At 41.8% G+C, this 21,193-nt stretch overlaps 1 protein-coding gene and 1 long non-coding RNA gene across 5 annotated transcripts in view; one reads left to right on the forward strand and one right to left on the reverse strand.

Moving 5' to 3' along the window:
- Positions 1-1,259, reverse strand: part of THOC1 (THO complex subunit 1) — a 40,684-nt gene extending 39,425 nt beyond the window's left edge. For both annotated transcript variants that reach the window (XM_061168877.1, XM_061168876.1), the window contains exon 1: positions 1,179-1,259. In XM_061168877.1, coding sequence (XP_061024860.1) covers positions 1,179-1,232 — 54 coding nt within the window. In that variant the 5' untranslated portion in view covers positions 1,233-1,259. The remainder of the gene's footprint in view (positions 1-1,178) is intronic.
- LOC133074923 (uncharacterized) overlaps positions 842-21,193 on the forward strand; it is a 51,413-nt gene continuing 31,061 nt past the window's right edge. For 2 of the 3 annotated variants that reach the window (XR_009697289.1, XR_009697288.1), the window contains exon 1: positions 842-1,009. This is a non-coding gene — a long non-coding RNA (uncharacterized LOC133074923). Of the gene's footprint in view, positions 1,010-1,388; positions 1,435-21,193 lie in introns of those variants that run through there. The other variant, XR_009697290.1, reaches the window with a different exon arrangement.

A 21,193-nucleotide genomic window follows, 5' to 3' on the forward strand; every position in this document is an offset into this window, starting at 1 on the left:
AGGAGTTACATTTTTACTGGAAAAGTCCATTCCTGACTCTGCCTGTGAATAGGCTGTGTAATCTTGGGCATACCCCCTTACCTCTGTGCTTCATTTTCCTCATGAGTTAAATATGAGGGTTGTTGTAGATCCTTACTACCAACAGCAGCAGTGGCATCACCTGAGAACTTGTTAGAAATGCAGAATCTCAGGCCCCATTCCAGACCTACTGAACCAGAATCTACATTTACAAGATCTCCAGGAGATCCCACCCCATGCTCAAGCTTGAGAAGCACTGGGCTAGATGAGCTCCCATTAAATGGTCCCCTCCAGGACTAATATAACCTTGGGTATTCCTAACAGTTACTCCTGGCAGAATTTCAGAGCACTAGGGACAAATACAGTCAAACAATTTAGTGATGGGCAACATAAAAAGAACACTGGGTCTGAATTCAGAGAAAACAGTGAAGTAAATCATTTAACTTTTGGAGTGGGGGGAGGCTGTCTCAGTTTCTATCTCATCTACCAGGGATAATAAAACAGCCTCCTTACAGTGTTATTCTAAGAGTTAAACAAGCTAACATGAAAACGCTCTGTAAAGTGTCTCCCAAATGCTTAAACTACTGTTCCCCAATGTGTAAGAATAAAATGACAGCTGACAACCCTTCCCAAGCTGACCTGTTTGTCCTGTCCCACTTAGGACCTTCCTCATCGATCTCTTAGGAATGAGATACGGAGGGTTAAAGGGTGGTGAATAAGCGGCCAGAACAACCACCTGGCAGCTTAGGAGGCGGGGCGGGAGCCGGTTCTCTGGGCTGAAGTCAGTCCCGCCCACCCCCTTCAGCAGCCCCCTTCCAGTTCTGGAGACACCTGCCCAGCTGAGAGAGCACTGCAGAGGAGCTGGACCCGAACAGAGGTAGTCTGCGGGTGACCCCTCCACGCAGGGCGCAGACACGCCCAGAACGCGGGGTCCTGGGACCTGCCGGCGGGAAGGTGGAGGCGGACCGCAGAGAACGCGCGGAAGAGACAGGTAATGCGCCTTTGCCACTTCCCAGCCCACGACGAGGCCGGGAGACCGTCGCCGCGGCGCACACGCCTCTGTCCTCGCTTTACCCCAGAGCAAAATTCGAGTAATTTCAGGGAGAGGAGGGCAAAAACTAGCGCTGAGCCAAGGCCGCACCCACCCGCCTTCCGCTCACCGTAAACCGCGTCCGCGCTTCGGGCAAACTGAAGAGCGGCGGCGTAGGAGACATCTTCTTGGCCGCGCGTGCCCGCCACCGCGCCGCGGCGCCCGCCGATGACGTCAGGGCGGGAGCGAAGAGATTGCCGGCTCCGTGCGCGGCTAGAGCGGCCTGTGAGCGCAGGGGCGGGCCCGGTCGGGGGTGGGAGCTTCTGAGGTGACCGAGGACGGGCGGGCGCTGGGAGCCGGAGTCAGCCGCTCAATGCCCGATCCGGGTTCGTGGGTAACCCTTGGGGGTGACGGTAGATGTGTGGCCTTGTCCTGTAAGCGCTGCGGGTTGCAGGCCGGGACGCGCACTTTGGCGGTGGTTTTCCTGGTTTGGGGAAGCCTGGTGAAAGGCGGCTGGTTACGGCTCAAGGGGCCGCGAGGGAAGGTAACCGCCGCCCGAGAATCCAAGGCAGTGGGTTATCCGGGAAAGCTCCAGGCTGGGGAAGTGTCGGCAGTGGCCGTGCACCGCCGGACCAAAGTCCTTTTCGAGGAGTGGTCCCAGCTCCGGATTTGCGTTTCTGCCCTACAGTTCATGGGCCCTGTAGCTCAGGAGCAGCCTCCTCTTGTGAGGAATAGAAATAATGCTTATATCCTTGGGCTGTGGAGGAGCGTCAGTGAAATCATGAATGCGCGTGTGGCTTGTATAGCAATGCAAGTATTATTATGAATGTTTGGGGATTAGTTAACTTTGCCGGCACATAGAGGGCTATACTGAAAGAGGAAGATCTTGGAGGAATGCAGTACTCGGCGCTGATTGGATAGCGGGTGGCGCCGGGCCAAGGGTTGGAGGCACCAGTTGCAAAACCTTGTCTTCTCAGCAGTTTCCTCCCTTGGCCAATGAGAGAGGATTGGCCAACGAGAAGCCAAGTGGCTGTAACTTTTCAGTTGGAATTATGCTGTGGGCGAAGAAGCACTGACCCAAACACTTCCTACCAGCTCTTATTCACCTCCACGTGTACCTAAATGAAAGACAGCTAGGCGCGCTTTACCTTGTTCCCTTCGTTGATATCCAGCGAGAATACAGGACACTAACAAAAAGACAGCTTTGCATAGTCTTGTCCCTAAGTGGGAATTGTGAACAGTGCTGGCTACCTGGAGCGTTGCAGGTTTTTTAGAATCAACAGAATCATTCAGGTTTGATTGTGCAACGTAAATTTCCAAATTACCAAAATAAACAGGTTTTAACTGATTTAATAGGTAGCTGATGTATTAAGATTATTATTATACTATAGATGATTATTAACTGTGTGGTGCACAACTAAGACCCAAGAGGTAAATAAAATTATTTTTTACAAAATCCAAACAGAAGAAGAGCTTGAGTTTATTGACTCATCCATCAAAGCCTAGTGACTTAGAATTGTGTTTATTCACACATTTGCTGGGCACTTTGTACACAGTGGACAGTATTTGTTGAATGAGTAATAAATATATGGACACATGATTGAATGAACAAAATAATATAGCTTAATTGCTGTTTTGAGGAGCTCAGGCCGACATAAATGAAACAACTGCAGTGTACAATTTTGATCACGAGTAATTTGCATCATAGCTGCTGTAAGAGATCAAAGGAGAGAGGGACCATATGAGGTGGTCAAGGAGCCTTTGTGCGAAAGAGAGAATACGAGCTGGACCCTGAAGGATTCCAATAGACAGGTCAGAGTGTGAAGAGGTGAATAGGAAAGACATTCCAAAGGGTGAGGAAGGTGTGAGCAGAGGTGTGGAAAGAAGAAAGCACAGTGAAAGGTAGCTGTTGACTTTGACTTAAACTTTGGATTCTGAATAGAAATAGAGTAGAAAAACCGGGTTGGAACCAGATTGTATTCGTGTTTCAGGCCAAAGAATGTTACTGGTTTAAAAATGGCATTTGCAGTTCCTCCCAAGTTATAGGCAGCAGTATATTTTGTGGGAAGGAGAGAAATGAGCTGTTGTTGCTAATGAGTGAACAAACACCAGATAAACAGTAGGAAAAAAAAGCAGCAAACATCAGGGGATAATGAGGAGTTACTGTTTAATGTGTACAGATTTCAGATTGGGACGATGAAAAAGTTCAGGAGATGGATATGGGTGGCATTTGCACAGCACTGTAAGTGTACTTAATGACACTGAATTGTACACTTAAAAATGGTTAAAATGCTAAATTTTATTTATGCTTTACCACAAGTTAAGAAAAAAATCTATGTAAAAACAGCAGTCTGATGCTAGATAAAAAGGGCAAAAACGTCACAGCCATCAGTATGATCTTGAGATCTCAAGGTGAAGTGATATTCAATAAGGCAAGGAAGTAGGTGATGCATTTAAAAAATTTGTCCATCAAAACTCACTACCATAGAAATGTGTTAGCATTTAGATCATGTTAATAAATGCCTTATAATTCCCAAAGCACTTAACGTGTAGTAAGACATTTGATCCTTTAAATGATATTTTGAGATGAGTAACACAGCGATTATGCTCATTTTACACATGAGGAAGCAAACTCAAAGAGATAGGGTTCTTGATAGAGGTAACCGGCAACATGAGACTACCCATGGGTTTTGATTTCGATTTTTTAGCTCTACACTGTCATTACTGTCATAAGTAATAGTCAAGCTTTATTGAGTACCTCCTATGAGCCAGACACTTTTCTTGTATTATTCCTACTCCTTACAGCAACATTGTACATAGTTATGCACATCAGTGAGGAGACAGGCTCATCTGTCCTAGGTCACATGGCTAGAGAAAGCTAGGTTTGGGATTTGAACCCCTAGCTGTAATCCCAAAGCCTATATTTTTCTCGAGTCTTAACTCATAAATCTTTACGAAGCCATGGGCCTAGTTAATGGCTTATAAACTATTTCCTTATAATTAGATAAGGGTGAGGATCATATTGTCATTCATAACATAAGTTTTTAAAGAAGGGTGTAATAATAGCATTCCAAGGGCAGACATCCAATAACATGTAAATTCCTCACTTACGTTTATTGAGCACCTCTTCTTCCTTCTATGCTAGTGAGGTAAGATGGACCAGGGAATGCCTCTCTGTTAGGAAACACCTCCATGGGAAATTCTAGAATGGATGGTTTGGATGGATTCTAAGCATTCACATCTTTATTCCTCTTCTTTTCCTTGGTATGTCTCATTTGGATTCAAGTTATCATTGGTGTGGTGAGATCTAGGAGAAAAGGACCAGGGAGGCAGCTTAGTCTGCTTTCGTTCTGGTCTTTATCCTCTAGCCCAGGCCAAGGAAACTTTGTTCCATGCTCACAGGTCAACCACGTTAGCATGTTGGATTGCAGCCTTTGCCAGTTTGGGTTCTGGGCCCTAGTCCTCTTTCCCTTCCTCTCCCTAGGTAATTTAAGTGGATTGAAAGAATTATATTGACAGGGAACTGATGTTTGAGTGGCAAAGTTGAGCAAAAAGAATGAGACTTCTGCATTGGGAGAGGAATATCACTGAGAAGAAGAATGGAAGAGGTTTGGCACTTTGTGTATATTTTGGGAGTTAGATTTTTGTGGAAAAAGAGAAAATGCGTGAAAACTGTGTGGGTGCTGTCTTTTTTATAGGGTGGTGGCAATTTTCAAGCATTTTATATTGTAAATATTGTGCTATTCATTCAATATGTATTTATTGAGTGCCTACTATTTGCTAGGCACAAGAACAATATTATTGGATTATATATGCAGTATTATTATTTTATTTTATTGTAGGTACTGTATATATCATTATCTAGTATACGTTGTGAAATCCTGTTTGGTGAGCTTGATTGGACCACATAGATGAACATAATTTAAGGTTAGAAATTGAATAGTGGGTGATTCTTAACCCTGGTGAGCCCAGCTTCCCTGAAAGGTTAGGCAGAGATTTTGACTGAAATTGACCCATCACTTGGATTGTTTCCCTTTCCTATCCTGTTTCTCTCCCTTACTGGTTTCTCCTGAGAGCACCTTAATCATTTATTCACAAATTCTCCCCTCTGGGTTTGCTTCTGCAAGTCCTGATTGTGTTAGTTTGGGTCTACCAAGAAGCAGATGCCAACATTTGATTAGATGTGCAAGAGGTTTATTAGGGAGGGAGCAGGAGCGGGAGCAGGCAGTGAGAGCTTGCAGACCTCAGTGCAGGGCTGACACCTGTGGCAAGAGAGAGGGAAGACAGAAGTGAAGTGCAGCTCCAAGAAAGGTTTGACTTTGCCAGTGGGGAGATGTCAGGCCAAACTTCTTGTAGGAAGGGTCTGGCAGTTTGCCAGAATGGACCTGCCCTGGTTACCTCTGCCATGCTCAGTCACTGACCTAGAGCCACCCTCAGAAAGCCTGGCCTCGGTGCAGGTGTGGTGGACCCAGCAGGCAGCCGTGGGGCTGTCAGTCAATTATGTTTCCCACAGGAAATGGTCTGAGGGGAGCCTTTTCATGGCCACCACACTCTCCTAAGTTTTTGATATAATATTTTCTTCATTCGTTTATTCTCAACTAATACATATATTAGTTGTGTGTCTGTGTGTGTGTGTGTGTGTGTATATATATGTATATGTATATATGGATGAACCTGGCACTTTGAACAAAACAGAAGAGTTAACTATCCTCATGGAGTTTTTATTCTATGGGAGAAAAGATTTTTTAAAAAGTAAAGAGAGGGCTTCCCTGGTGGCGCAGTGGTTGAGAATCTGCCTGCCAATGCAGGGGACACGGGTTTGAGCCCTGGTCTGGGAGGATCCCACGTGCCGCGGAGCAGCTGGGCCCGTGAGCCACAATTACTGAGCCTGCGCGTCTGGAGCCTGTGCTCCGCAACAAGAGAGGCCGCAGTAGTGAGAGGCCCGCGCACCGCGATGAAGAGTGGCCCCCGCTTGCCGCAACTGGAGAAAGCCCTCGCATAGAAACGAAGACCCGACACAGCCATAAATAAATAAATAAACAAATACTTTAAAAAAAAAAAAAGTAAAGAGAAACATAAAAGAATTTCACTGTGAAAAATGGTATGAAGGAAACAATAGCATATATTGAGTGCCCTTGTGTGCTTGAATTCTTAGTGCTTTACATGTATGAACTGTTTAGCCTTCCCAGCAACCTTGTGAGGTAGGTACTCTTTATTATTCCCGGTTTACAGAAGAACCTGAGATGAAGAGTGCTTAAGTAACGTAGCCCCAAGGCCCCTCAAAACCAAAGGAATGAGAGACTGAGGCAGGGGATGCTCCGGCAGTATTTAACTTTTGAGTTGCCAGAAAAGACCTCTCTGAAGAAATGATATTTAAGCTAAAGCTTAAAGAATGGAAAGGAATGAGCTGTATATTTGTGAGGGTGGGGTTTGGCAGAGGAAGGCGAGAAAGACATTCATATGACTGGTAATTTTTCATTCTGTATGTTTACAAATGTTTATAAATGAAGGTCAAGATTGTTCAGTCCTAATCACTGTTGCAGGGGTGCTCAGCACGTTTCCCACTCCTCACTTGCCATTCCCACCACCTTTGCCCCATTCTTGTAACAAACAGTTGTGGGCATAGGACCAGGCCTGGCCAGCAGTTAAGTCTTTGAAATTTTTCTTCTGCAGCTGGACAATATGGCTGTTGTACCAGTCAGAGTTAGATCTCTTTTATAAAACAATAGAAACCTGCTCTGGTTAGTATTTTGAGAAGTAAGTTATTGGGAGGGTATCGGGAAGCTCATACAAGTAAAAGGCTGGAGATAAAGCTTGGGCAGGCCTCAGTGGAAGCAAGACATAGCTTCAGTCTTAAGATGCCCTGCCAACACCATTTCTATGGCTTGGCTCTGCTCCTGGATTCGGCATCCCCTGGGCACTTGTCACCGCATCACTGAACACCACGCCGCTGCAGCTGTCCTGCATCATCTCCAGCTCTCAGACCTTTGCATGTCTTCCTCGAGATTCAAGTTCGTGGCTGACAGTATCTGATTGGCTATACTCAGGTCTCGTGCTTGTGCTCTAGCTTCCAGGGAACAGGAAGAGTTACACCTGTCCCTCCTCGCTTTCAGCTTCTGTAGTGAGCTGCAGAGCCCTATTTTGGGATTTCCCTTCAATTGGAAAGAGTATTTGGATGCTGAACAGGAAGTAGGATAATATCCATTGGTGATGCTGGCTGCCTAGCCCGATTCTCTGTTACCACAGGAGCCGTGGTGAATATTGAGCTAGTGTTGCCATCTTCCTTATCACTTGGAGAAAGCCCATCTTCAGAAAGAGAAAATGAGGCCAACACACAGGCACAGAGCTAACAGGTGGACTATAGGAAATGAAAAGAGAAGGGGAGGATCTAATGTACAGGTCGGTGACTATAGTTAATAATACTGTATTGTACACTTGACATTTGCTAAGAGAATAGATCTTAGGTGTTCTCATCAATCACAAAAAAGGTAACTAGGTGAGGTGATACGTATGTTAATTAACTTGATTGTGGTAATCATTTCACAATGTATACATTTATCAAAACCATGTTGTACACCTTAAAATACACAATTTTTATTTGTCAATTATACCTCAATAACACTGGAAAAAATTAAAACTTGCCCTACTAGATATATGCTTATTAGAATCATAACAATTAAGATGCCATACTAATGGTTAAGGGAAAGAAAAATTGACTAATGAAAGAAAATAAGGAGCCCCCAAACAGACCCACACATATGAAGATGTTTTATCTGTGTTTCATTGTATCACATTTGAAGACATTGTGACTAAGAGTCAAGAAGAAAATGGGAGATTATATGATAAATCATTCTGGGACAATTGGTTATCCACACATGGGGGAAAGAAAAAGATCCCTCATATCACACAAAAAAATTTCAGGTGGATTAATGACACAGTCTGAAATACAAAATTAAATTATTTAGAGCATATCCAATTACCATGGAGTAGGGAGGGATATCGCAAACAAAATACAAAAAGCATAAAACATAAAGAAAAATGGATAATTTTGTCTACATTAAAATTAACTTCAGCTCATTAGGAAGACAAGATAATAAAAATGGAAAAACGGGGCTTAGAGTGGTGGAAGATATTTGCGACTCTTATAACCAGTAATTAGTGTCTAGAATATATTAAAAACTTTTACAAATCAATAAAAAGGCAAACAAGTTAAAAATGGTAAAAGACATAAACAGGAAATTCATACAGAAGAGGAAATATGAAAAGATGCTTAGCTCCCTGAGTAATCAGGGAAATGCGTAAAACAATACTGAGATATTGTTTTCTCATCTGTGAGATTGGCATGAGTTTAAAAGCCTGATGTGAGACTCCCCTGGCGGTCCAGTGGTTAAGACACCGTGCTTCCACTGCAGGGGGCACAGGTTCGATCCCTGGTCGGGGAACTAAGATCCCTCATACCGTGCGGCGCGGCCGAAAAAATAGAAAAAAGAAAACAAAAAAAAAGCCTGATGCATGTTCGTGAGGAGGTGGGGCCTGTATACTCAGCTAATGGAAATGTAATCTGGTACAGCCATTTTGGAAGAGAATTTGGCATTCTATAAGGTTGAAGGTGTAATACCCTTCAATCCAACAATTCTCTAGGTATAAACACAAGAGGATTTCTTATATTGATAACATGTATACAAAGAGACATGTACACAAATGCTTATTTTGGTACTGTTGGTAACGCCACAGAATTGGAAACACCAAGTGTCAATGAATTGGTGAATAAATATTAAAATATTCATTTGCTGAGTGTAAGGCAGAGAAAATGAAAGAGCTAGATGTATTTGTTTCAGTGTGAATAAATCTCTTTGGTTGGAGTGATCATGTTTGACTTTTATAATTTTCAATAGGGATGTAATAAGCAAAATGAGAAAGCCTTTGGAGGAAAGAGAGAAAGTTCTGGGATTGCCAAGGGAAAAGCATTTTGTGGATGAAGTTTTTTTTCCCATTAAAATAGGATCATTTAACTTTGCCTCTCCTATCCATAATGCAAATTATCTTAAATTCCATTGGAATGATACCTTCTTTAAAGTAACTTTAAAGAAGTAGTTTAGTAAGTAACTTACTAAAGTTTCTTACCACGAGAGGTCAGCATTTGCATGGAAATATCTCCTCTAAAGTAGAAAGACGAAGAGACAGAAAAGTGAACTTTTTGTATTTAGATGTATTCCTATCTGAAGTGGATTCTGGTAGTACTGACCTTAACGGCCTTAGTCAATGCAAATTGTAAGTAAGTTATTACTACAGAAAATGGTATATACGTATAGTGCTGTGTTAGAATACTTCCTTAGTTCTGAGCAACTCAGCAGGTCCATCTACACTACAGAAGTCAGGGAGGCTCAGCTGGACTTTGGTGTTTTTTTCTTTCAAGGAGCTCCTCTAATGACTGTTTATGTCAGTTTAAAAAACAAGTGATACAGACCTACACCAGGGGGAATTACTAAGTTATGACTATTTCATGAGGTTTTGTGACCTTCACTTTAGCATGTGCTATTTTTATTCATAGCTCTTAGAGGAAAACGGAGCACTTTGCCCTCAGGGCTAGAAGAGGCCTCTGCCACTTGGTTCTGGTTAGACTTTCCACTAAAATGTTTTTTTGCCCGACTCTAGCTTCCTTCCTCCCACTTTGTAAATGGAAAGTCGTGAAGAGGTTCCTGTTTTTTTAAATTCATTTTAAATTATTTATTTATTTATTTATTTATTTATTTTTTGGCTGTGTTGGGTCTTCGTTTCTGTGCGAGGGCTTTCTCCAGTTGCAGCGAGCGGGGGCCACTCTTCATCGCAGTGTGCGGGCCTCTCACTATCGTGGCCTCTCTTGTTGCGGAGCACAGGCTCCAGACGCTCAGGATCAGTAGTTGTGGCTCACGGGCCTAGTTGCTCCGCGGCATGTGGGATCTTCCCAGACCAGGGCTCGAACCCGTGTCCCCTGCATCGGCAGGCAGATTCTCAACCACTGCGCCACCAGGGAAGCCCGAGGTTCCTGTTTTGATGTCAGCACCAGACCCACACTAAATCGTCAGTGGTTGATGGCAATGAATCATAGAGGGGGTGTCTAAGATAGCATTTTTGTTCAAACATCTCTCCCACAGTGATTAGCACACTGCCTTGTACTTGAATATCTGCCTTAATGAAAATAGAAATCTGATCAATCCATTCCTTCTGTGGCTCCAAATAGCTTTCAAGACCTAGATAAATTAGCTCCACATTCAAAGCTATTCATAGCATGGCCCTGCCCAATCCATCAGCCTTATATATTGATATATTCCTATTCATAATAAGTTACTATATGCTAAGCACACATCGTGTGCCATCATTGTCTTTTATACTTTATATACATGATCTCATTGATTCCTTACTTTTTGAGATATTGTATGCAAAGGAAGAAACCAAGACTCAGAGAATTTAAAAAAATTCTTTACACGACTAGGATTTGGACTTGAGTGTTTTTGATTCTAAAGTCATAATTATATATTGCATTTCTCTTGTCTCGCCTCATAACCACGTACTCTGCAGTCAGACTGAGCTACTCTCAGTTCCTTTTATGTCTAATAACTTGTGCGTACATTTCTGCTTCTTCCGGAATGCCTTTCTTCCCTGCTCTAACTAGTCGAATCCTTCTTGTTTAAAGCTCAGCTTAGTCATCACTGCTGTGGTTGACCCTCCCCGATCTATTCAACTGTGTTCATGGCCCTTGCTCTGAGGACAGAGTAGTTTTTCTTAGCATGTACATCAGGGAGTACGGCAGAGGATTCGGGAGTTAACTGCTGACATTACCCTGGAAGAACCATTGCTCTGGTTCTTCAGAAGAGAACGTGTGGAAATCCACTTTTAGCTTGCACCTCAGCAAGGAAATGTGTTCAAAATAAGGGAGCAAAATAAGTCCATCTCCTTTGACCTCGAGGTATAATTACTAGGAGAGGGAGAGTACTGACTGAGCAGTAACTGAAGTTTCAAGAAGGAGCTCCCAAGGTGGAGTTGCAGGGCTAAGAGAATAGAAAAAGATATTACTCGGGTGAACAAATCAAATGGGCAGCTGTGTTTAAAGGCTAGACCTGAAATGAACTCTGAGCCTTTGCAAATACAGGAACAAAAAGGGCCTTGAAAGTGAGGGAAAACAACTCCTACCCAAACTACAAGGAGGACTTGTGTGCTCAGAATGGGCAAATCAGGAGGAAGCAACACTCCTTTCTTAAAATTCTTTCCATAAGGTAGCTAATGGCTATTTTGAACATGCTACCTGGGAACAGAAACTTTGAGGGATTATATCTCCAACATGCCTTTTCATTTCTTTCTCAAAAATTGGGAGCTAGATTTTCACTTAGATTTGTACCATGAGCGTTGCCTTTCTTATTTCGCAATGGCTTCTTCCTCTTTTTTTTTTTTTTTTTTTTAAATGTGCATCTTGTACAGTTTTCTAGTTGCTGAGGCTCTGGAAATTTCCCGGCAAATTATGGTTCCATTTTCTTGAGAGCAAGGAATTCTTTATAGATATGGCCTTATTAGTTTCCCATTTCAAGTAATTTATTTTTATCACTCATCTTGAAAAAATATTATGAGAAAGGGAAGGGAATTAGTATTTACTGAGGATATGCTAAGTGCCAGACAACTCTTTCACATGCATTATCATAACCCCGCTCCCCCAGGGTTTCCCAAATTTAAATGAAGAATAGACCTCTTTTTAAAAAGGAAAACATTTCCACAGACCCCTTGTAATGATTAAAGTTATTTTATGTTTCTTAAGTGAACAAACATAAAACTAAATACAAACAGCTCATGTATATGGCATTTACGTAACTACAGGACTAAAAGCAAATATACAAATTAAATAGAAACAAAACTTCAAATGACATAAATAATAGACAATGTAATTTTGTTAAAATAAAATTGAGGCTTGCAATATAAATACAATATTGATTCTCATAGTGCAGTTTTTTTTCACTTTGGCATTTCTATCTGCTGTGTGATGATTCCATTTCACATTACCGCTTACTCTTTGAACTACTGTGAAAATCCGAGATTTTTACAGCACATCGTGATATGATTTAGGCTTTGCTTGGCCCAAATGATTATTTCATTATGAAATCCACCTCTGTTCTTGTTTCATTACAATAAAAAATCAATCATGACAATAAAAATAGAACTATGTCCACTCCTCGAGGGTGTATTCTTGGTGTCTAGAACAGTGCCTGTCACATAGTAAGTGCTCAATAAATGTTTATTGGATGGAAGAGTTAATGAACAAAAAAACACTTGGGGCTAATACATTATTACCTGTAAGGGCAGTTTCTGAGATCTTATGGTGATAATAGGTTGTTCGATGGTTGTCCAGATGATTCACAGTGTGCTTATATTGCTGAGATAATATTTTGAGGCATTATTTATTGATTTCTCTCTGTGTTTTCCCTCTCCAGCCCTTCCCTTTCTTCCTGCCCTGACTATTCCAGCAGGTACGTGGATTCTATGGCAATGACCTCATGGGAGGGGTCTGGCGGGTCGGAGAAGCAGACTGTCTGTAAGCTTTCTTGGTTTGTGTTCCCTAAGCCTCCAGGTGACAGAGCCCCTTTTGGGTCTACTTTTCCTCAGTGTGCTGCTTATCCTCCATCCGTACCTTCAGATCCACTCTCCATTCTTCTCCATCCTGATCTGTGCCCTTGGAGGCTGCTCATTATGAATTGTATCACTGGTCCCTCTTGTCTTTTGGCTTCTGCTTGGATTTGGCCAGTGGGAGGCACTGGCATGAGACTGAGGGATGCATCTCAGTGGCTACTTGTTTGGACATAAGTCCTTGCTCCCACGCAGGCCCCCATGCTTTGGTGTTTGGGGCTCTGTGAAAAGTCACAGAGTTGAGACAAAGCCCTGGAGATATGGGGTGAGGGGAGCAAGGAGACCTGAAGTTAAGTTGTTTGTCCTCCTGGTGGAATGGTAGACTCAGAGTTAGAAATTAAGTTTAATTATAGGGAATTAAGTAATATATTTTTCCCTGCTTAAATTTGCAGATTGAGATTCATACCCTCCATGGTATTTTTTTTAAAGGTTATCATTACAGTGGGAACTCCAAACTTAAAAATTGTCCCAGTGAACTCAGTGGACCCCATCCAGCAATCCAGTTTGAAATACACTATACTATGTCATACTGACCTTTGGGTTACAAAATTCTAAAAGCTGGTTTCCGTGTGCATGAACAAAAATTGTGATTAAAAGTTACACTCTGGGAGGCAGCAAAACATAGTGGATAAGAATGAGGAATCTGGATTCAGATTCCCGCCTTGCCACCCACCAGCTACGTGACTTTCAGTAAGTCTGTGCCTGTTTCCTCATCTGTAAAAGGACAGAGAACTTTGAGGATTAAATAAGATAACGTGTAAATAACTTAGAAAAGTGCACATAATAAGTTCTCAATAAGTTTATGATAATTATTACTCTGATCTCAGTAGTCACTCAAACACCGCTTCATTTCACTGTTTACTTGCCACTCACCCTGCAGTGCACAGCAGAAGGCACTCATGAAAAAAATGAATAAAGGGTTTATCTGCTTCCAAGCAGATGGTTAGCCATTCACCGAAAAAAATCCATTTCTTCTTTTTCTTTGGGCAGGCAGCTACGCTACATTCCTTGCACCCTTGCCAAGTAGGCATACAATGCAATGAAGTTCTAACCAATGGTTTGTGAGAAGTTTTGAGCTAGAGTTTCTAAAAGGCAGGGTTTTTAAGTGCCCTCTTCAGTGTCTTGATGTAGAAGATGACAAGGCCGTAGCAGATGACACAGCCACAAAATGGATGGAGCCTGGTTCCTGAATTGCCATGTGGAGGAGAGCTGCCAAACAATATCTCCTTCACACTGAATTCTGGGAAAAAAAGAAACTCCTATGGTCTTTGAGCCATTATACATTTTTTGAGGGGCTGTTTATTATAGCAGCTAGTGTTATCCAAATTAATATACTCTGCTCATAACTCTAACCATGATGGAGTACATGGAAAGGGTGGATATTTGCAGTCAAATATGTTGTCTATTTGGATTCAGATTTTCAGGAGGGAGAGGGTGGGGCAGAAACTAGAAAAATGGGATCCTTTTATATCTTGTTTTTTCATAAAGCCAGACCCCTCCCAGATCCTTTTAGGTCTTCCCCGTGGTGTTTCACCCTGGGCAGTGTTTCCCCCCACCTCTGCTCTATCATTTTCTTCGTTACGAGAGCTTCCAGGCAGCAGTCTTCTCAGCTCAACCATGAATGGCATCTGCTAGCAGTGCTGGCCCCTTTTTATATCTGGGTCGTGCTGTGTGTGTGTTTCTGCATTAGTGGGAGAAAGAGCTCTTCCTGACCCTTTGGTTCCTTTCCCAAATGATCCACTGGCAATTTGTAAAGTGAAAGGTTGGTCTTCCAACAGTCCATAAATAATGGGACTTACTAATCAAAGGAATATCATCATACACAAGGCACTTAACCGGTTTCATTGAAAACAAGGTTTATTGTTATTTTGGGAAAATATTTTAAAATTCCAGATTAACTGTGTGTCTACTTCTTGAGACAAAATACCTTACTTTCAATGAACACTTTCTAGAATGAAAGGCCCACCCCTTCACTAAATGGCAAAACCAGGTAGTAGTTTCCATAGTATTTGATCACCAACCTCCAATCTAAATTATGAATTTGACAGAGACACTTCTTAGGATACAAAAAAACACCCATTGGGCAAATCTGTATATACCCCTAGAATGGCCCATCCCGAGTGGGCTCAAGCGGGCTCATTCCGAGGGCGCTGCTCCGATTCTGGGCAGCCCAGGAAGGGCTTGGGTCAATTTCAGCGTGGCTCTGCTCCAGGCTCTGTCTGGAGGCCTCCCTAATGGGAGGTGTGGGTGCTGTCCAGTTCTCTGCCTTCTTCAGGGCACTGCCAACCTGCAACCTTGGCTTGAAAGGTGTAATAACACAACTAAAAACAAATTGTAGGCACATTTTTACCTGGAGTTGCCAACTGTCCTGGGTTGACCATTCTTATCCAATAAGCAAGCCTGAATCGTAGAGAAAAATAAGCACTTCAGAAACATTTGGAAGTTTCTCTCTCTTTCTCTCTCTCTTTTAAACTCCTTAAACCTGAAACAAAAAGAAGGCAATACTTCTTAAGTTGCCATAGGTAGATTCAAGCTACATTGATAATTTTTGCTATCAGGACTTCATTTTACATTTTAAAACAATATTCCAACTCTGAAAAAAAGTACTCTTTTGGCAGGTTTTCAGGAAATAAATGCTTAACCATGTTAGATTTTAGAAAAAAGGAAAGAAAATTAGTCACTCAATACTTTGAAGCATCCAGTAACTTCTAAGTCCCTGGAAAAATCAACACAAGGCAGACCTCTTGCAGATTTCTTAACTTTTCTATTCTCCTAGAAATACCAGTCTCTCAGCTGGCTGGAACACAGTTTGTGAGCCAGGATTGGCCCAAACCAAATTGCGGTTTTTCATTTTTCTACAGCAATGGCATTCAAACTGGTAATAACAGCCACAGTGTGAAGTGTACCCTCCAAAACTGGGCAGAGTGGGAGCTGGCACACGGATGTTTTTCTGACCTGCTCTGTAGAGGGTGTCATGTTCTGGCCAGTCGCTAGAGTAGTAGTGACCACCCACTGGGCAAAGAACTTATGGGAGAAACTATGTATTCTCCAGCCTAGCACTACTCTCTGGTTTGGCAGAGTGGGGTGCCAAGGAAAAGCACAGACTTAAGCACCAAAGAGCCTCACTCATATCACATCCCTGCCCTGAACCTACCACAGTGGGAAACTTAACCAGCCACCTGCTACCCATTTACCAGCACAGTGGAAAGAAAGATCATGGGATCTTGGTGCTGGCTGGAGATGGACTGCTGCCATGTTGTACCCCCTCTCAGGGTGGCCTTATAAAGGCTCACTTTATAAAGAAGGAGAAGTACCCTGAGATACAGATTGATATGAATTCTTGGACAAGAGTGAATGGCTTGACTGCTTGTTCGGGGCCCAGAAGGAACAAAATTGGAAGGTCCATGGTGAGGAAATCTGGGGACGAGGCATGAGGATGTATCTATGGTTGTGGGCACAGAGTATGTGTATCTTTGTATCCTACATTAATGCCCACCGGAGAACCCCCACTGCAGAGGGAGCTCTCAACCACAAGGTAGAAAAGATGTCTCATCTTGTGGATGTGGACAGCTAGTGATGAGCCTTGGGGAGACCAGACCACCCACTTGGTGGCAGAATGATGTCAATTTCAATTTGTCCTTTCCAGAATTGATATACCTACCCTACCCACATGTCTCTCTTAATATCACCACCCAAGGGCTCACAGAATTCCTGATCTATTAAAAATGGCATCCTGCACAGCATTGTGGCAAAGGACACATGAACACGAGATCTACTGGTCTCCCCAGAGATCTGATCAACCAGAAGTAGCTAGTCTAATGGGAGAGTGCAAAGACTGTTGAAGGCTCAGCTAGGGTTCTAGCCTTGGGGCAATAACCTGCAGAGTTAGGGTGCTGTCCTCCAGGGTGCAGTATATCCACTAAGTCAGTGGCTATAGTGCTATGCTCCCAATAACTAGAATTCACAGGTACAGGAACCAAGGGATAGAAATGGGTGTGGATGCTCTCAGGATCACTGCTTATCAAGCTTGCAACTTTAGACTCTGCCATTTTAAAGGTTCTGGTTTCCACAAGGGGAACACCAGGCAGCAGTTGAACTTGAAGCTGTGACTATGTCAGGTCATTTTAGGCTCCTCATGTCAGTGGAAGAACTGGCAAAGAAAAGAATTATCCCCTTGGTGGGCAAAATTGACCCTAATTACCATGAGGCATAGGATTGCTCCTACATAATGAAAGCATGGAGGAGTTGACTGGAACCCAGAGGACTCACTTGGGTGTCTCTCGGTGCTTCCATGCCAGCAATAACAGTAAGTGGGCAACTTCAACAGCTATGGCTTGATGAGGCCAAGGTAGCTGAGGACTCAGGGCTGAGGTTCTGGGTCAGCCCATCAGGCAGGAAGCCTCAGCTGTCTGGAGTACTGGCCAAAGGTGAGTGAAATCTAGAGTGGGTGGTGGAGGAGGTAAATGAAGGCTTTATCTTGGGATCTGCTTTCCAGGGAACTCAAGAAAGATCCCCAGCATCTGGCACAGGATCTAGAACATAGTAGGGAGGCCCTAAGAGGTTGACTATATGAATCTTTGATGAATGTATGAATGAATAACTGTGCCTTGTGCTCTGTGGTAAAGATGCTCAAGTTAATTCACATTTGAGAAGTGCTTAGGGATCTCAGGGAAGGTCTGTATGTTAACACGTGACACCCCCAGCCCCTGTTCAGCAGGATTCACTCACTGTTCCTCCCGCCGAACCAGGGTCTCATGTTGAAGGCTCACACACAGCTTTGGAAGTGCACCAAAGCCCTCTGTGCTTGCCTCCCCAAGCCACTGTGTCGCCAGCAGGAACTCATTATTCCTGAGTCAGAGCGACAGAGAGAAACACGATCCTTAAGGCTTAACCATTTTCTTTCCCCCGAATAAAAAAGCCAAGTCACACATGGCTATAATTTGGATGCTGTGTCACTTTCACACTTTATTGCTCCACACATAAGCCAGTTGAATGTTTTTGAAAGTGACTGAATGAATTTAGTTTTTAAATTATCCCATGTACCTTACCCTGATAAATTACCAAAATAAGCAGCAAGTGTAATATAATTACAGCGTTGACAGTGGTCTAAGGCTCAGCTCTATGAAAAATTGCTTCCCCTCCACCCCTTCATCTCTCTCTCCTGGGATTGGTTGGTGGGAGATGAATTCTCCAACAAATTAGCTATCTTCTTGAGATGTAATCGTAGGCCTGGAAGGACTTGGAGGTGTTTTTGCCTAGTGCCCAATGCCAAAAGCAGAGGCTCTGCAGATAGGGTCAGAAATCTATCAGTCTTTCACTCTGTTCCCATCTTTTTTGCTTTCTCTTAGTTCTGACATTTTACAGCCTGGCTCACTGATTCTCATCTCTTACATTTCTAGTCCATTCTCGTATGCTAGAATTTTGGTGGCATTTGTGAAGAGATTGAAATACTCAGAACAACAGTAGACAAGTAAGCAATAAATTACCATGCAGCCACTGCTCGGGTTTAACACTTTCTCAAGGTGTTATGAAAGCATCCACAGTCATTGCCTCATTCACCTGGCAGCTTTTCAGGCCGTGTCATTGTTTCAGAAGACTTTTTTACTGTCCTGGCCTTTTGCTCACATGGTTAAATTAGCATAAAATTTGCCTTTGGTACTAGCCTGATAAAAATATATGCTTTACCGCCTTACAGTAAGTTCCACATAGCTCTATATTGCTTTTCACAGCCTTGTCACCTCTGTGTTTCATTTTTTGAACAACTCTGTAACAGTAAGTATTGTAGTTGTGCCCAAAATGAAATTTATATGTTGATCAATATTTGGCCACATGTTAACAATGGATTTGTGAGATGCCACAGTACTGTATGTGACCTACCAATTAAGAATCCTGGATCTAGCTAGTAGTGAAGAAAACAGTATAAGAGTTATGAGATTAAAGCCTTGAATGTTAAGACCTGAAACCATAAAACCCCTGGAAGAAAACAGAGGCGGTAGGCTCCTTGACATAGGTCTTGGCAATGATTTTTGGTAATCTGACACCAAAAGCAACAAGCAAAAATAAACAAGTGGAACTATATCATACTAAAAACTTCTGCCCAGCAGAAATGAAAAGGCAACAAAATGAAAAGGCAACCTACTGAATGGGAGAAAATGATTGCAAATCATAGATCTGATAAAGGGCTAATATCCCAAATATATAAAGAACTCATATAACTCAATAGCAAAAAAAAAAAATCTGATTAAAAAATAGGCAGAGGATCTGAATAAACATTTTTCCAAAGAAAACATATGAATGGCCAGCAGGTACATGAAAAGATGTTCAACATCACTGATCACCAGGAAAATGCAAATCAGAACCACAATGAGATGTCACTTCACAGCTGTCAGAATGACTTATCAAAAAGATAAGAAATAAGTGTTGATGAGGATGTGAAGAAAAGGGAACCCTTGTACATTGTCTGTGGGAATGTTAATTGGTGCAACCACTATGGAGAACAATATGGAGGTGGCTCAAATTAAAAATAGAACTATAATATGATCTAGCAATTCCATTTCTGAATATTTTTCTGAGGAAAACAAAACCCTAATTTGAAAAGCTGTATACAGCACCCGTGTTTATTGCAGCATTATTCACAATAGCCAAGATATGGAAACAGCCTAAGTGTTCATCGATGGATGAATGGATAAAGAAATTTTGGTATATATACACACTGGAATATTATTCAGCCTTAAAAAAGAATGAAATCTTGCCATTTGTGACAACGTGGATGGACTTTGAGGGCATTAATACTAAGTGAAATAAGTCAGACAGCAAAAGACAAATACTATATGATCTCTCTTATATGTGGAATCTTGAAGAAAAACAACAAAAACCAAAAAACTGAGCTCATAGATACAGAGAACATGTTGGTGATTGCAAGGGGTAGGGGGTGGGGGTGGGAGAAAGGGGTGAACTTTTTTTAATAGATTGAATAAATTGAACTCAAAAAGTCAAAAAGAATATTATATTTTCCAAGCTAATGTAACCACTAACATAATGTCAAAATAACGTCTAAATAGCAAAACAAAAAGTAGAGAAGGGGGCAAAACAATATTTGATCCAAAAGAAGACAGGAAAGGGGAGAAAGGGAACATGAGAAAGTGAGACACGAAACACATGATGCTTGATTTAAATCCAAATACATGACAATCACATTACTTATAAGTGGACTAAATATTTCAGTTAAATAACAAAGAGTAACCACTATACACCTTTTAGAATAGCCAAAGTCCAGAACACTGAAAACACCAAATGCTGACAAGGATGTGGAACAACAGGATCATACATTGCTGGTGAGAATGCAAAATGGTACAGCTACTTTGAAAAACAGTTTGGCAGTTTCTTACAAAACTAAACATACTCTTACCATACGATACAGCAATCATGCTCCTTGGTATTTACCCAAAGGAACTGAAAACTTATGTCCACTCAAAACCCTACACACAGATGTTTATAGCAGCTTTGTTCATAATTGCTAAAACTTGGAAGCAACCAAGATGTCCTTCAGTAGGTGAATGGGTAAACTGTGGTACAGCCAGGCAATGGAATATTATTCAGCACTAAAAAGAAATGAGCTATTAAGCCATGAAAAGACATAGAAGAAGCTTAAATGCATATTACTCTTTATAAGTAATATGATAAATAGTAATTGAAAGAAGCCAATAAGAAAAGGTTACATACTGTATGATCCCAACTATATGACATTCTGGAAAAGGCAAAACTATGGGGACACTAAAAATATGTGTTACTAGGGGTTCCAGGGGAGGGGGAGAGGGATGAATAAATAGGTGGAACACAGGGGATTTTTAGGACAGTGAAACTATTTTGTATGAAACTATCAATATAATGATGGCTACATGTCATGTGAACCCTAATGTAAACTATGGGCTTTAGTTAATGTAGCACTATTGGTTCAATTGTAACAAGTGTAGTGCACTAATGAATGATGTTATTAAGAGCAGCAACTGGGGGAGGGGGTGGTTGAGAGGGTATATGGCAGCCCTCTGTACACTCTGCTCAATTTTTCTGTAAACCTAAAACTGCTCTGAAAAATAATGATTAAAAAAATTTACGAGTTATGTTTTTAAGATAAAATTATCCAAAACTTGGAAATAACATAAAAGGATGAATATATATCCGTGCAAATGTCATTCTGTTGCATTGACCAACAAGCCCATCAACGGGCCATCAGAACCTTTAGGGAATGAAACTTTGGCAACTTAATGGCTCAAACGCTGTAAATCTGGATGTTAATGAAGATAATTGATAAGCTGCCAGTGACTTTTGACCAGTAGAGGAGCAGATGATTTCTCTCTGGCTGAAGAGATAACTCCAAAGGTTATGGCCCTATTGTCCTGTTAGTGTAGCTTTGTATCTAATTTAGCAACTAAAAAAAATTTTATTTTTATTTTTTATTTTTATTTTTTCACTTTGTAATTCTTTTTTAAATTTTTA

This window comes from Eubalaena glacialis, chromosome 15 (genome assembly GCF_028564815.1).
Source record: "Eubalaena glacialis isolate mEubGla1 chromosome 15, mEubGla1.1.hap2.+ XY, whole genome shotgun sequence".
Lineage (NCBI taxonomy): Eukaryota > Metazoa > Chordata > Mammalia > Artiodactyla > Balaenidae > Eubalaena > Eubalaena glacialis.